The sequence below is a fragment of the Corvus cornix genome, chromosome Z (genome assembly GCF_000738735.6).
Source record: "Corvus cornix cornix isolate S_Up_H32 chromosome Z, ASM73873v5, whole genome shotgun sequence".
NCBI lineage: Eukaryota > Metazoa > Chordata > Aves > Passeriformes > Corvidae > Corvus > Corvus cornix.
Window position 1 is genome coordinate 65,163,556 of NC_046357.1, and position 14,657 is coordinate 65,178,212.

The following is a 14,657-nucleotide window of genomic DNA, read 5'->3' on the forward strand; positions in this document are numbered from 1 at the left end:
CACAGAGGGCCTGGCCCTGGGCCAAGCCCCAGCTCCAAGGAGACCAAAGGGAGGACTCAAACGCTTTCCCAGGCTTTTTTCTCCACAGCAAAATTTTATTATTTAGCATTATTTTCCTTTTCCCGTGTGTTTGTTAAATAAATAGTTTTTATCTCCTTCACTTTCCTTCGAGGAAAATTTATTTTTCCCGAACCTGGTGGGGGAGGGGTGGTGACCTGCCTTCTCTCAGAGGTTATATTTCTAAATTTGCCCAAACCAGCACAACTTGATCATTACCACAAGATGACCATTTTCATTTTTTGGTGTTCTAAGGCAACAAGCTTCCTAGAGTCCTCCACTTAAGACACGTAAATATCATATAGCCAATCTAGATAAATATAGACTCAGAGAACAAAAAAGAGTTTCAGAAGGAAAAACTGTGAAAAACATGATTCCTTGTAATTTCAGCATCTCTAATGTAAACCACAGCTGGAGGTTGCATTAGCTGCTAGTTCAGTATTGCAGATTAACGTGCATGACAGGAGACATGCCAGAGGTCCAGAGAAGGGCAGCCATAGCCATGGAGAGGTTGCCAAGAAAGCCCTTGGCTGTGAGGTGCAAGACAAGTAGATGTGCATATTTTGCAAGACAGAAATCAAAGCCAAGAAGCTGGAAACGGTCAGTCTGCAAAGGACAAGACTTCATGGTATTTACTTGTACGACTCAAAGTTCATGCTGGGGAGAAAAGATGCTTACTTGTAAAGGTAGTATTCGGCTTGATCCACTTCTTCTCGTGAAGAAATGTTGTCAACAAACTGATTAAAAAATAAGAAATAAAAGCTTAAAAGGGGAGCACTCACACAAAGCATATTAGAACAAAGTGCAATAACAAGACACGTTTGTTTGGCATATTTAGCTGTCTGACAGTACTGGAATTCTTCACATCTTTGCTTGCTCCTAACTCTGGTTTCTTCTAGACTGCTAAAACGCAAACCTTTTTAAACTGAGACAACTCCCTTCCTTAATTCTGAAAAACTTTATGCACCTTGAAGGACATCTGATGATTAAATACCTACAGCCCTGTAATTCTGCTGTTCCTCCAAATCTTTTGCTCTTTAATCACACCCTTTATTTTAAGCGTACATTCAGATCCTTACATTTTTGCCAGAATTTTGAGTGAGTCTTGACATGCCTCATTTCTTTTTCCAAAAAATATTCTTTTCCCTATAGTTTGCCAGTTGTGCCTATTCATACTACATATTCTGAAGCATAGGGACAGCAACATTTTGTATTTCACTATACTTATAAATAATGGTAAGAAAAAAATCAACCCCCATGCTGTAAAGCACAATTGTCCTCTCATTTACAATCCTGTCTTCTTACAAAACTCCCAGTTCTATCAATTACTTAAATACAAGCCAAGTTTTCAACCAGATTTTGTCTTATGTTAACAGTGAATCCTGTTTTCCTGTAAGTTTTACTAACATAAGCATAAAGATGCTGGAACTCTACAGCATCTTCATAATATAATACCTTCAGTTCAGAATATACAAACATGTTCTCAAGGTCAGTACTTCTCTTTACCCTAAGCCTAAGCTAAAAACAGTAACTTCAGCTGCCTGGTATTTGGTCTCCCATTTCTTAATTCTCTTTCCATGCGGTATACATAGAGATCTCATCTTCTGAGCATGGCAATACCATGCCTGTGTGCTTTCCCTACATTTCAGAAAAAAAGAATATGATGTTAGCTCCAGGTATTGGAAAGTGGTGCTGTTTGACAATCTGAAAATGCCATTTCTCCAGGGAGGTCAGCCCAAAGCAAGAAAGGAATAAATCTTCATAAAAAGGAAAGGAACACCCATATCCCTCATGGACACTGTCTCAGAAGCAATCGTCAAGAATGCTTGATCTGTATAAATGCTTGCTCTTGTAACTGAACAAAGCCTTCTGTGACACCTCAGTTAGTGGCGCAAATTATCCGAATCAGTGATATTACTAATCAGGGATATTTACTGAGGTAACTCAGCTTCTCTGGGTAATTTTGAAGACTGAAATTAGTTTGCTGTTTTGTTTTTTAAACAAGTGACATATTTATTTTCCTGTTCATTACAAACACTCATTTACACAGGGAATTTAAAAACAGATCCTGTATCTCTGCTTTTCCTCCCCCCTTTCCAGATTAACCCATCCAGAGGATGGAACTGGTTACTAATTTCAGTAAAAGCAGTGGCTTTGCTTAACCCATGTCAGCATCTGTTCTGCCTCAGTCTGCTGCAATGAAAGAAAACTATAAAAGCAAAATATGTCCACCTCCGCCTCACTCTGAAAGGAGCCTGGAAGTGGAGGAAGACAGACAATGCAGTGTACTAATTCAATGCATTCCCTTAGCTGCCTGGGTTCTTATACCAGTGCCTCAGGAGGCTTTAAAGCTCTCACAAAGACAGAAAGGCAGGAAGGCAGGAAACACATAACCCAGTAACAGTGAGGCCTGATTTTACCGAGAAAAAAAAAAATTCTGTTTTGAAGACCCTATGGTCTGGGTACTAACTAGCGAGTACAAAGTATCAATAAAACAGCTTTATACAGCAATTTAACAGTATAACAAGACATTTATGATCCCAGAACTCTCAAAAGAGGTGATATCATTTATCACCTCTCAGCTCACTTGATTACACAAGCATTCCACAGTCCCTTCTACCACTTTATGATTGGGATTTATTTCCTTACCCGGGCTACTGTCAAAGAGCTGACAGGCAGTTTTCTTTCATAGGTTCTGTCCATTAAGTGGGCTAAGTCAGCTGGAGAAAGCAGAAAAAGAGTGTGTTTAATCAACTGGGACAACAGGAAAATCTGCAGAGCCATTATATAACCTAGAATAGAACCTGTGTCCATGAAATCAAATTCTGGGTCCTTAAGGTCTCATTTTGAAATTTTATGAAAACAGTACTTTCTATTACTGTGGAACACTTTAACAGAAAATAATACATTAAAAAGTTCTCAACGTGATGATCCTAACTTATTAGAAAAGGAGGGGAAAAAAGCAAACTACTCTATATATAATGCGCTGGATGAAATTAGTACAACGAACATAAGTAATCTAAAACAAAAACTTAGCAGATGTCCTTAAAATTCCCACTTGCTTTCAAGCCTAGCACATGCTGGACAGTGCTTTATGCATGGACTTTTATTTTATGGTAAAACAATGAGACACAGAAACATGTAATACCATACTGATAAACCTTACAGTCATGAACAGCAATCCAAAGAAATCCTGTTAATCAAATGGGGCACTATGCCAGTAGCTAAGTAACTTTATAGCATTCTGCTTCAGCAGTCATACAACAATATTAATCTGACCATGCAGGAACTTAAACTTCTGACTGTTGAACAGGTAGCCAGCCATTGCATTTGATGAACTTAATTGGAAGTTAAATTAATTTAATTTGAAGGTTTAGTTTTGTACTGCTCCTGGAAAATAAATGTGACTCATAAAGAGTAAACTGTTCAACATATGCTGAATGTCATCTGTTTGACCATAAACTGATGATATCAAATCCATAGGCTGTAGAGACTTCAATTGTACTCCTTTTTGCTATTCTCCCCCATCTTGAGGACCAGGAACCTAACATATTCCCTCTGCAACATTTGGAACTTGCTTCACCCTTTGCAACTGTTACTAAGTGAGTCACTCCTTTGACACCTCTCAGTAATGATGATGGCTCAGATGACCGCTGGCCATCCTTGATGAGCTGATGGGTTGGCTCTTTTTCCAATTAATTTTCCAAAAAGGTCATCCTGCCTCCACACCTGTCAATGAAATGTGAGGTAAGCAGACATTGCAGCACCACATCAGAACTGACTAAACCTTCTACTCTTGCAAAGATGTCAGGGGCAGGAAACAGCACCACACCAGTAACATGCTGTGTCTCTGAGGGATGCTGTCCACAAAACAAGTGGTATTCACTATTTTTTACTTTAAAAACACACCTGTACTGCAGCGAACACTGGAGGGTACAGTTTTAACAGTACAAATGACATTCATTGCTACTCTGACTTTACAGGTAATCTGTCAAATTACAGCACATGGATGAAGTTTTCTCTTCAGTAAAATGACAGAGCCCTGACTTGCAATAGAAGAGTTGACTCCTAGTCTGTACAATGCTGCTGTCTGCCACATAGCAGTATTCCTTGTTTACATAACAACTTTCTTCCTGAGGAGTTCTTCAAAACACAAAATGAGCATTTATCTTCTGGCTGAGGGAAGGCAAACTTTTCATGACTATGAAAGCAAAGGGAAATTTGTGGCAAAGTTAGTAAGGCCAGTACCTGCTCGCACAAAAGACAGTGCAAGATGCTCAGGTGACATGGGTTATCAAAGCCATGCTATACAAGATAACCACTAAAAAACCAGATAGAATTTTTTAATGGTAAAGAAACTTATATGGGAATATCCTTACAAGAAGTGTCTGTATTTGACTCTTTATCACCCATCTCTCCAGAACTCACAAAAGACATAATGAAGCCCATGGGAAGAGACAGAGGGAGCATTCCCAATAGCGCTAGAAGTTAAAAAGAAGGGGTGCTGCAACCAACTCAGCTTATCTAGATCAAAGCACTGGGTAGGTCCTTGCCTAACTGAATGAAGTCAACTGTCATCCACCATTCTTAATCTCCATTTTGAGACCGCTGGAAAGAAGTGTTTGCTCCAAAATCTGGTATGGTTGATGACACAGCAACGTGGACCTGAGACTCAGAGTTCATTTACCTAATCCCGAACTGTTTTTCTTATGCACCACTCTCACAAAACTACAAGGTGATCCCTATGAGCATTTTTTTGGGCCATGCTCAAGCCCTGAGCTTGGCATTTCTTTTGTCTAGGTGCTCATGAAGATGTAGAGCCCACTTTAGAAAACACTGACTACTTTAGTAGAATATAAGCCAAATTGATACAATGCCATGAATACAAGATCACAAGACTGTTAGCCATTATACAACAGCATCCTCTAGGAGAGTTCACACATAGAATTTTAATGACTGACCTTTAATGCTGTCTACAAAGCTGAAACTCTCCATCAGATCTATAGTACGGAAAGCACGTATCTATGAACTCCATATAAATGTGAAACACTTATCTATCATCTCCAGTGTAAGAGTAACAATAAAATGAGGGCTGATTAAATCTAAAAGAATAGCAGACAAATGAAGATAATGGGAAATTTAGCTTTGTTTTCAGATAAATTGCTGCTTCTGCACTAGTAGTATTACAGGAATTATTAGCAATGAGTAATTATTTCCTAGCTTGTTTTCTGTGAAGAGCACCTAAAACCAGACTTTTTTTTCCTCATATTCATAATTTGAAATAACTCAGCCACCTTCTTTAAATCAAGTCTGCTCCATAAGTTGCTATTCAATAATCAAGATTAAAGCTTTTTCTTCGTTAAAAGATCCTGACAGCAGTACTAGAACCCAAGCATGTGAATGCCCAAGCCTCCTGGCATTGTTGGTGGTAAAACCTAAGTGCTTATGCTGGTGTATAAACCAAATTAGTGTTTTAATGGCCAAATCAAAATTCTAAGTACATTTTAACAGATACATGTTGCAAATGCTTTTATCTGACTCATCAAAAAAACCACTAGTCTCTACAATCTCTCATATATGCTGCCTAAAAACACACTTCTGCAAGATTAACTCCATAAATTTAACTTCTCTAAAAATGTATTACTGCATATTCAAGAATCCAATGGATTTAAATTAACAAAACAAACCATAAATAGAAGCTTAGGTAATTTAATTTCAGGCCATGACTTCAGAGTGGTCTCTAGAACACTGGTATATGAGATACCACGTTCACTCTTTTTTCATTTGTTCATAGAAACTCAACATCTTTTTGCCTGCAACAGGGTGGCTCAGGACAATGACTGGGGAAATACTGACCCTCACCTTCCAAGCCAGTGGTTATAACTTCTAATACTAGTTTGGTGGCCTCGGAAATTATCATAGTTTCAGTTTGATTTACAGGGTGTACCTATCCACAGATTGTAGCCACATCAGCAAGTAGCACATTATCAATAAGTGGCACATTTGGCCACCATGTAAAGTCACTTTTACAATATTTATACCCTTGTATTCTTAGAAGTGGTTTGCTCAAGACAGAGTTCTGATCCAGTGGTGGGGAATGACGATATAACTGAGATGGAAAGCTTAGCTGTCCTGGCAGTGATGGGCAGAGCTAACACCTTAATTCAAAGGCTAACCAGCGCTATAAAGAAAGCCTTGTTTTATTTTAAAGAACCAATTAAAATATAAAGGCCAAGGCAAATATTTTGCCCTAAAAATTTGTATGTTCCACATTTATCTCTATTTCCACATAACTGGAAAGAACAACAGCTTTGTACTGAACAAGGCTTTGAATGGAAATCATTCATGTCTGTAAGGGCAGCACCGCCATCTGGTGTTGCAGATGAACCAATTTAGGTACTGTGAATCTTTCTAACAAAAAACCCAAATTTCCTATCTCACTTGGATTCTGCTATCCCCTGGGATTCTGGTTTCCTTGGTACTTCATTTTTAATAACTGGAATTCAAATTACTTCTAAGGAGGTATCTTCCAACCAGCAAGCAGTTTGCAAATTCCAAATTAATACATTTTCAATTCCTAACTTCTTGAACAAAAGTGCTTTGGTACACAAAATACAGTTTTGCTCTTTCCCATACATTTTTCAGTACTGAAGTTTGCTAAACTCATTCATGCCTGGATTCTAAACTGAGGTTGCAGAGAAGACAATAAAGCATGTCTTACATAGACACAAGTAAATGAGTTTGTGTCTGGGATAGCACATCATTGCAGCAGAGAAATGAAACTGACTTGAAATCAAAAAATACTTCTTTTTCCTTTAAAAGTATCCTCACAACACAGTTTTGCATAACAATAGTTCTGAAACAACGTTTGAAAGACACAAATAAAAGAGCATGTCCTCAACACAAGGAACTCACTCTGGCTGTAATCACCAGTTAGTACAGACAAGATTGTATGTGCAACCATACACCTGACAGCTACAGAGCAGACGTCTGCATGGCTGTCTCCTTTCTGAAAATGCTAATACAGCTGACACCGTGTTAACTTGTTTTCTCTTTTCTGTGAACACAAAATGAAAATGCAAAGCAGCTCTTTGAAAATCATGGAATAGACATCTGCTTTGGCTCAAGATCATCAGCGGAGGAGTGGAAAGAACTGTGCCTGCCAAACAGCCACAGAAGGTCTCGCCAGGCCTGAAGAAAGCCAAACATGGACTGTACGAGCACCAGCACAACGTTTTCTTCTACAGTGGACTTCTACTGGCTATGACATTTGTCAAAATAAGAACCCATTTTCACCTGGAGGTGACTAGTTCAAATGTATCCCAGGGCACAAATCTGTGGCTCCAGCCCAAAATACACTGCATGAGCAGTCCTACTGACAGCAAAGTGTAACAAGGTATTAACAGTCTCTGCAGGTTCCAAGCTACAGTTATGAGGATCCACTGGCTGTTTCTGGTTCATGCACAATACAACATGTTGACAATATCCACCTAGATGCTCATTCATAAAAGAAACAACTTAGTGCATAAAAAACATCAGTGTGATCATTTTGTCTGTCCTCCTGCCTGACAAAAGTCCCTGAATTTCACCTGCTGATTCTTCTTTCGGCCTCACAATCTCTAAGGCAAATAACAACCACAACTCAGGGGCCCAGGAATGAAAACAGACTATGAATTAAGGAGTCTCTGAAACACTTTGGTACAAAATAATGAAAATCTATCTTTAGCATGGAAAAATGCTTTGCAAGATGCCTTCTATTTAACATAGCCACCAAAAAGACAGGGGAATGTAATTTCAAATGTAATCTAGACAAATAACTTATCTATAAAATTTCCACAGATCTCAGTACCATGTGCAGATACAGTTTAACACATAACTTCTTGAAAAGTTTAGTTCCATTCCCCACCCCCTCCTAAAAAAATCCATAATTCAAGAAGAAACTGCAAAACCCTGACAAAAATTTCCCCTTTTGAAAATGTCTTTAAATATGATTATACTGTAATACTTATAGAATAACTTTTTTTCACACTGCAGTACTGTTAAAACAATGTCAATGAAGACATCAGCCAGAGAGAGTCATACGCTTTGGAAGTTGTAAAAGAAAAAAATCAGCTTGTAGAAACCAAACATTAAGTAAACAGGCAAATTCTAACTAAAGCACTATAGCTTTGAATACATATGTCAAATTTTTAACATGTTGAGCGCTTTTTGACATAGAAGCTCAGAAGCATATTGTTTCACACACTTTTTTATTTTGAAGGATTTACAGATGACAAAACAGCAAAAAATGAGCTCAGGACAAAGTGGAGACACGAAACAAACTTTTCTCACCTAGGCTATGCTCCTCTTTCTTTCTCTTTTCCCATTTTGAGCTATCCACATAGGCTGAAGAAAGAAGAGATCTTCGACCTACTGAAGAGAGAAATCACTATGTAAGCTAGGTTTCTTACACAACTCTAAACAAACATTTTATTAGGTACCACCTCTTTCTGTCACATTTACCAAGTGGGATGCATTAAACTGTCTTTATGTCAGTAGCTATTAATGTAACAATTCAGATTCTTTCTATGTGGATGAGCCATTACAATGTAATATTTAAAACTGAAAAGCTTTCCCCGAAAGTTTTTTTTCAGCATGAAACAAGTACTTCCAAACCCTAACTCTGTATTAAGAAAATGACAAATTTGTAAAGGTAGAAAAACCCCTCAAACAACAACAAAAGCAACTTCTTTGTGCACAAATAGTTATAATTAGCTCAATTTTTTTTTTCATCAAATGTTAATAATTAGCTGAATGTAGATTCAAAGCATAAGCGACAAAAAATGGCTATACATAAACACACTTTTCTGTTGTTGCTGAATGGTTATTTTTTCCCCCTATAAAAGTGTGTCTCACTGAAAATACTTTCATTTTTATAATCTCCATTCTTCCATCTCCGGTGAACTGCAGACTCGCTAAAATATTCTTGAAAGCTTTTTCCAAGTACTCTTTGTACCACCAAAACTGCTCAACATGCTGTGCTAGCTTTTGAAACAAAACAAAATGCTTCAGCTGGAAGAATTGGTATATCAGTCACAGATGATGAGGTCTTGAAAATGCATGAGGAACACCTAGATAAAATTCGTTGAAGGAAGATACAGAAATACATGTAGAAGGTTGCAGGAAGTAATGTTATGAAATAAGAATATTTTTAAAATAGACACTACAATGCTACACAGAAGTCTTAGCAATTACTTCCAAGTCTTTATCTAAATATCTGTCTGCTACCACTAAAAGTTCTGTTTTGGTTGTGAAACTATTTTCCCTTTTTATCATCCTTCTGACACACAATTATACACACGCATCCAGCACCGAACACCTCAGAAAATAGACACTACAATGCTACACAGAAGTCTTAGCAATTACTTTCAAGTCTTTATCTAAATATCTGTCTGCTACCACTAAAAGTTTTGTTTGGTTGTGAAACTATTTTCCCTTTTTATCATCCTTCTGACACACAATTATACACACGCATCCAGCACTGAACACCTCAGAAAACTATTGGCAAAAAGACCCGAACACAGAATTCCACAGGCAGACTTCAAAAATATGTACAACACTTCACCAAACAGTTAGAAAATAAAAAAATAAGATATTTCTGGTTGGTTGGCCGGCATTTCCTTTAGCACTCTTTTTCGTTATGTTGATAAAAGAGGCACACAAAAGATCGGGGGGGTTGGTGTGGCGGCTTTTGGGTCTTTTTTTGTTGTTTTTTTTCTTTAGCATAAAGGAAAAGTCGTTCATTCATTCACAGCTAAGGAGGCCACTAGCAAGCGCGAGGCTTCCAGGGCCTATTTTCCGCAGCACAGGCCCTGTGTGTGTGAGCGCCGAGGCCGGGGCGGCGCGGTGGGGCCGCGCGTCTGCAGCTACCAGCAAGCAGCACAGAGAAACGCGTGCTCGGCGAGGGCGGCAGCCACCCATCACCACCACTACCCAAACGTTACTGGGCTCAGTTCTTCCCAAAGGTCAGATCTTTAGCTCTTCCAAAACATCAGCCTTGCTGGCGCCTCTGTCACCGCCGGTACCAGTTTTGCTGAACGCGCACTGCCGCGGGTTTGGCGGCCTCCTGTGCAATTCCGCGTGGCTTCCCCTCACCCAAAAAGGCAGGTCCTACCGTGTCGAGTTATGAAATCGGCACAGGCACGGGGGATTATCTACTAAAAAACAAATTGCGAACACTCTCCTGCACTACATACTAGCCATAAAACGTCTTCTGAGCTGTCTCCAATGCCACACATGCACACAGAGAAAGGGGGAAAGGTGAATGAAGTCGCTGCGCAGCACCCCGTCCCTGCTCACGCTCCCTCACCGCAGCCTGCGGCAACCACGACGACCAGCGCCGCGCCCCCCGCCCCGCCAACAGCGCACCGACCTGGGGCCGCACCGAGTGCGCTCCCGCTGCAGAGTACGGCGCGCCGGAGCACGGGGGCGGCCATGGCGCCGAGGCCGGAGGAGGCGGGCGGGAGCGCGGGGAAGGCTATGAGCGCCCCGCCCCGCGGGCCCGGCCGTGAGATGGCGGCGGTGCTGGCGGGCGGCTCCGGGCGGGTGGTGCGGGAGGCGGCGCGGCGTTCGGCTGTCCGCCCGCCCGGCCCAGGCGGCTGGGGCTGCGCGCCCGGAGGTATCGCGGGGTACGCGGCGGGGGTGGGCGCCGGGATGGCCGGCGGGGCGCGGGGCAGCCCGCCGGCTGGGGAGCTACCGGAGTACTGCAGCTCCCGGCAGGCCCGCCAGCCGCTACCAGCTGTGGGCCTGACGGGAGCTGTAGTTCCAGCGCGGGTGCATCTCTCGGCGCGGGGTGCCCGGGGCGCCGCGGTTTGCGCTGCGGTGTGCAGGCCGAGCTGACGCGGCAGAGGTACCCCATGGGGAGAGTCGGCGTCGTCACAGAATCGGAGAAGCAATCACGTAATGGCCTGGGTTGGAGGAGACTTTAAGTATCATCCAATGCGAACCCCGTGCCATGGGGACACCTTCCACTAGACCACATTGCTCAGAGCCCCATCCAGCCTGGCCCTGAGCATGTCCAGGGATGCTAGATCCACAGCTTCTCTGAGCAACCTACTCCACTGTCTCACCACCCTCCCAGTAAAGAATTTCTGCCTCGTATCTTACCTAAACCTATTCTATAATCAAAGCCTTTGACTAGCTGAAAGCCATTCCCATGTGTCCTAGCACTACCTGCCCTTGAGCATGTTCCACTCCAGCTCTCTTGTAGGCCCCACTGAAAGGCCGCAGTAAGGTCACCTCAGAGGTCAGTGTTAGTGTATCCCCTGCTTGCTGCTGTCAGGATATGACATTTAAAGGGAAACAACCAAACAAATAAACATGCGGCTTTGTAAATGTGTATTTATTCTGGGAGGATGACGGCGTTATCCAGACCCTGGGATTCGGGGATAAATGGGGGCACATGGAAAAGCGGCATATGGCAGAGGGCTCTCCAGCCTAGGTCCTGGCTGGGCTCCTGGCCCACTGTGCCAGCAGTGGTGAAAGTTTTGCTCAGGTTACACCTCTGTTATACTCCTCAGAGACATGGAACCCCCTCTCTCGGAGTGGTGCTCTGTGATCCTCTTCACTGGCTGGCCATATAGAGGGTTGCAGTATGCTTGAGGCTAAGCAGGTTGGTTGGTTGAATTCTCTGGGATAGCCTGCACCACCTGCACATGCCAGCCCTCATATCCATCTCCCTCCTTTTTCCTTGGTGGTGCCTTTGGTTTTGAACTGTTTCTGTAACCCTGTAAAGTGTGAATCTAAGGAAGCAGTACAATTCAGGGAATTGAATTCTAGAAGGATAACATTCTGCTGCCCCACTCTCTCTGTTGACACTGTGTGACCACTGAGTGTCCATGATGTGTGGTGCGCTATCCCCACCCCAGGCCAGCATGATTCCTGCACCAGCTTTGGAGAGGCCCAAGACAGGGATGGTCTTTCACTGCTAGACCAGCCGAGGTCGGTGGAAAGGAAATGGCAGTGTAATACAGGTCAATTTCATGCTGAATAAAATGTATTTGTTTACCCACTGGAACGGCTTCAATTAAATTTAATGGATAAATGTGCCGTTTAATGGATTTTTTTCTTCTGGTTTTATGAAGTGTGTCATTATCATGCTTCACTTGCATAGCAAACAAGTGTTTTTATTTAAATGGCCAGTTACGTTTTCCTAGGCATATGCAGAATGAGAATAAACAACATAACTCAGGTCAATACTTGCTCTTGTCCTTTAGTGGTTAGAATAGTCTTTATAAGCCAAAACCTTAAAATATTAGATTGTAACAGTGTCAGCTGTTACTGTGGCTCTCTGTTACAAAGTCTGTAGTTGCAAATAAAAATCTACTGGACACCTGGTTTTGTGACAGCAAAAACTTGTCAAATAGCTTTTGCATGATTCTTGTTTTAAAGCAGCTTGCAACACAGTACAGTTAAGGTTAGCACCCAAAGTTAATTTTGACGCTCTAGACTCAGTGACTGTCTTAACCTCTGATGTCTGTACTGCAGCAGAACTTCACTAGGTCTCCCAAGTGGTACTACAATCCAAGTAACAGGCTTGTTGTTTTTTAAAAATAGGCTGTTTGTGTCTTCCTACTGCATTTGGAGCTTCCAGAATGATTCCTTTTATAGTAGCAAGGACAGCACTTGTGGGGTGAGCAAGTTGTGCCGGTAGTGAATTGTGGAAAACAGAGGAAAACAAGGCAAATCCTTATAAAAGGATAAAGGGGTCTGGGGGGAGGCGGGGGCAGGAATCTTGTGCAGAATCCTCTTGTACCTTGGCTCAGTGGAGAGGAATGTAGCCTCTAGTTTTTCTTTTGCACATCCAATAACTAGATACTTCTTCATTCCTGTACACATAAGCTCTGGAAAGCTGTGACGTATTATTTGGGTTCTTTTGTCAGTGATGTGAGCAACTGCAGTTTTTGCAGTCTGCTTTTTAGTGTCATATCTCAATGGTCTGTCATCACACAATTGTAATTCATAAATGCAAGGTTCAGTATTATTAAATCACAGTGCAAGATAAAACTGAGCCTTCCTCTTTTTTTCTTATGGCAGGGAAACGGTATCTGCTAACAGAAGAAGATATAAAGTTACAAGAATTTCAGCAGATGAAAGTGGAAATTAGAAATGAACTTCATGGCAATAAAGGTATAGCATTTAATTCATAGTCACCATTTTAGCATGAGTCTTAGGAAACAAACAGTCAAAGTCATAAAAATATGACACAACTGACCCCATTCAAAGAAACAATTTATGTCTTCCTCTTGCAAATTTTTTGTAGTTAACATTTTTGGAAGATCTGAGGCTTTGTAGAATGAAACTGTATTAGTTATGCTGTGTTGAGAATATGTATAGACATGCTTTGATGTATGCAAGGTATTCACATAAGTTCTGAAATGTTTGTGCCCTCTCTTTCCCAACTTTTTTAGATAGTCTTATAAAAAGAACTGTTTCTGTCTACCAATCTTGCTTCAATTATAATATCATCACAGAAAACTGTTAAGACAAAGCTAAATAGTTGCTTAACTATTCAGAAAAGGGCTATCACAGTATTTTTTTTTTTTAATTTGCTCCATACATTTTTTTAGCATTTTTTTTAGATTTTTTTCTTTTGCCTAATGGGAGTTCTCAGTTGTACACCCGATTCCAGATGATATATGATACTCAGAATATGGAAAACAAATTCAGGTTTTCCAAATTCATGTAGGAGCAGGATCAGTGAATTTTTTCTGATTTTGTCAAGCTACTTTAAATGTATACAAATTCCTTTCTTTAAGAATCATAAACATAAAGCCGCCCTTATTATTTCAGAAAAGCTAGGTAAAACTCCTGGTTTATCATGTGTGGATGTGCTGGTGATACAAATTGACAATGGTTGCAAAGGTTGTAGTTAATTTTAAGGCAAGAAGAGACAAATAATCAAACCTAGTTTTATATCAACTACTCTTCTGGGACAGAGAGGGAAGTAAAGTCATCCTGATGGTTTTTCTATATTAAGTAGAATTTAAATTGTGCAGTTGTAAGTCATAATATCGTTACATTTTGCTGTGATGATGATACATTGTATTTTATTCATCCTGTACTTGAGAAATGTTGAATTTACTGCTGTGGGTCAATCATTCTTGCTAAAGCAGGTTAGTAGAAGCCAAATATTTTGCTTTATAGTTCACAGTTGACCTTCTGGTTTCATGCAGACTGGATCCTCTGAAAACTAATGAAAACATTGTTCCAAGCACCTATTTGTGCATATGTGTGTGTGGTTTTTGTATTGAGTGTTTAATGTTATACCTGAAAAATGAAAAGAAATAATTAGGGCTCGTAATAAACTTGATTTAGAAGTGGGAAAAGCAGCAATAACTGTTACACAGAATATATAATAGCTATTATTTTTGTTATAAGGTAAATATTAACTACAATAGTTATACTATTAGCTACAGCACTTATACATTTAGCTAGAATAATGTAAATACAGTTCAGATCCCAAATATTTTTGAAATTTCTGCACACCTTTGAACACATCCCAGCCATTATATATGCGTACTTGTATGCATTCTTCTGACTTTGCAGGGTTCAACTCTGCA

General features: G+C 40.6%; 1 protein-coding gene across 2 annotated transcripts in view; it reads right to left on the minus strand.

Moving 5' to 3' along the window:
* Positions 1 to 10,614, minus strand: part of MRPS27 (mitochondrial ribosomal protein S27) — a 43,912-nt gene extending 33,298 nt beyond the window's left edge. Inside the window, exons 1-4 of one of the 2 annotated variants that reach the window (XM_039566773.1) lie at positions 10,469 to 10,614; positions 8,389 to 8,469; positions 2,707 to 2,777; positions 736 to 794 (exon numbers count right to left, since the gene is read on the minus strand). In XM_039566773.1, the coding sequence (XP_039422707.1) occupies positions 736 to 794; positions 2,707 to 2,777; positions 8,389 to 8,469; positions 10,469 to 10,532 (275 nt within the window). In that variant the 5' untranslated portion in view covers positions 10,533 to 10,614. The remainder of the gene's footprint in view (positions 1 to 735; positions 795 to 2,706; positions 2,778 to 8,388; positions 8,470 to 10,468) is intronic. The other variant, XM_039566774.1, reaches the window with a different exon arrangement.
* Between the last annotated feature and the right edge of the window lie 4,043 nt (positions 10,615 to 14,657).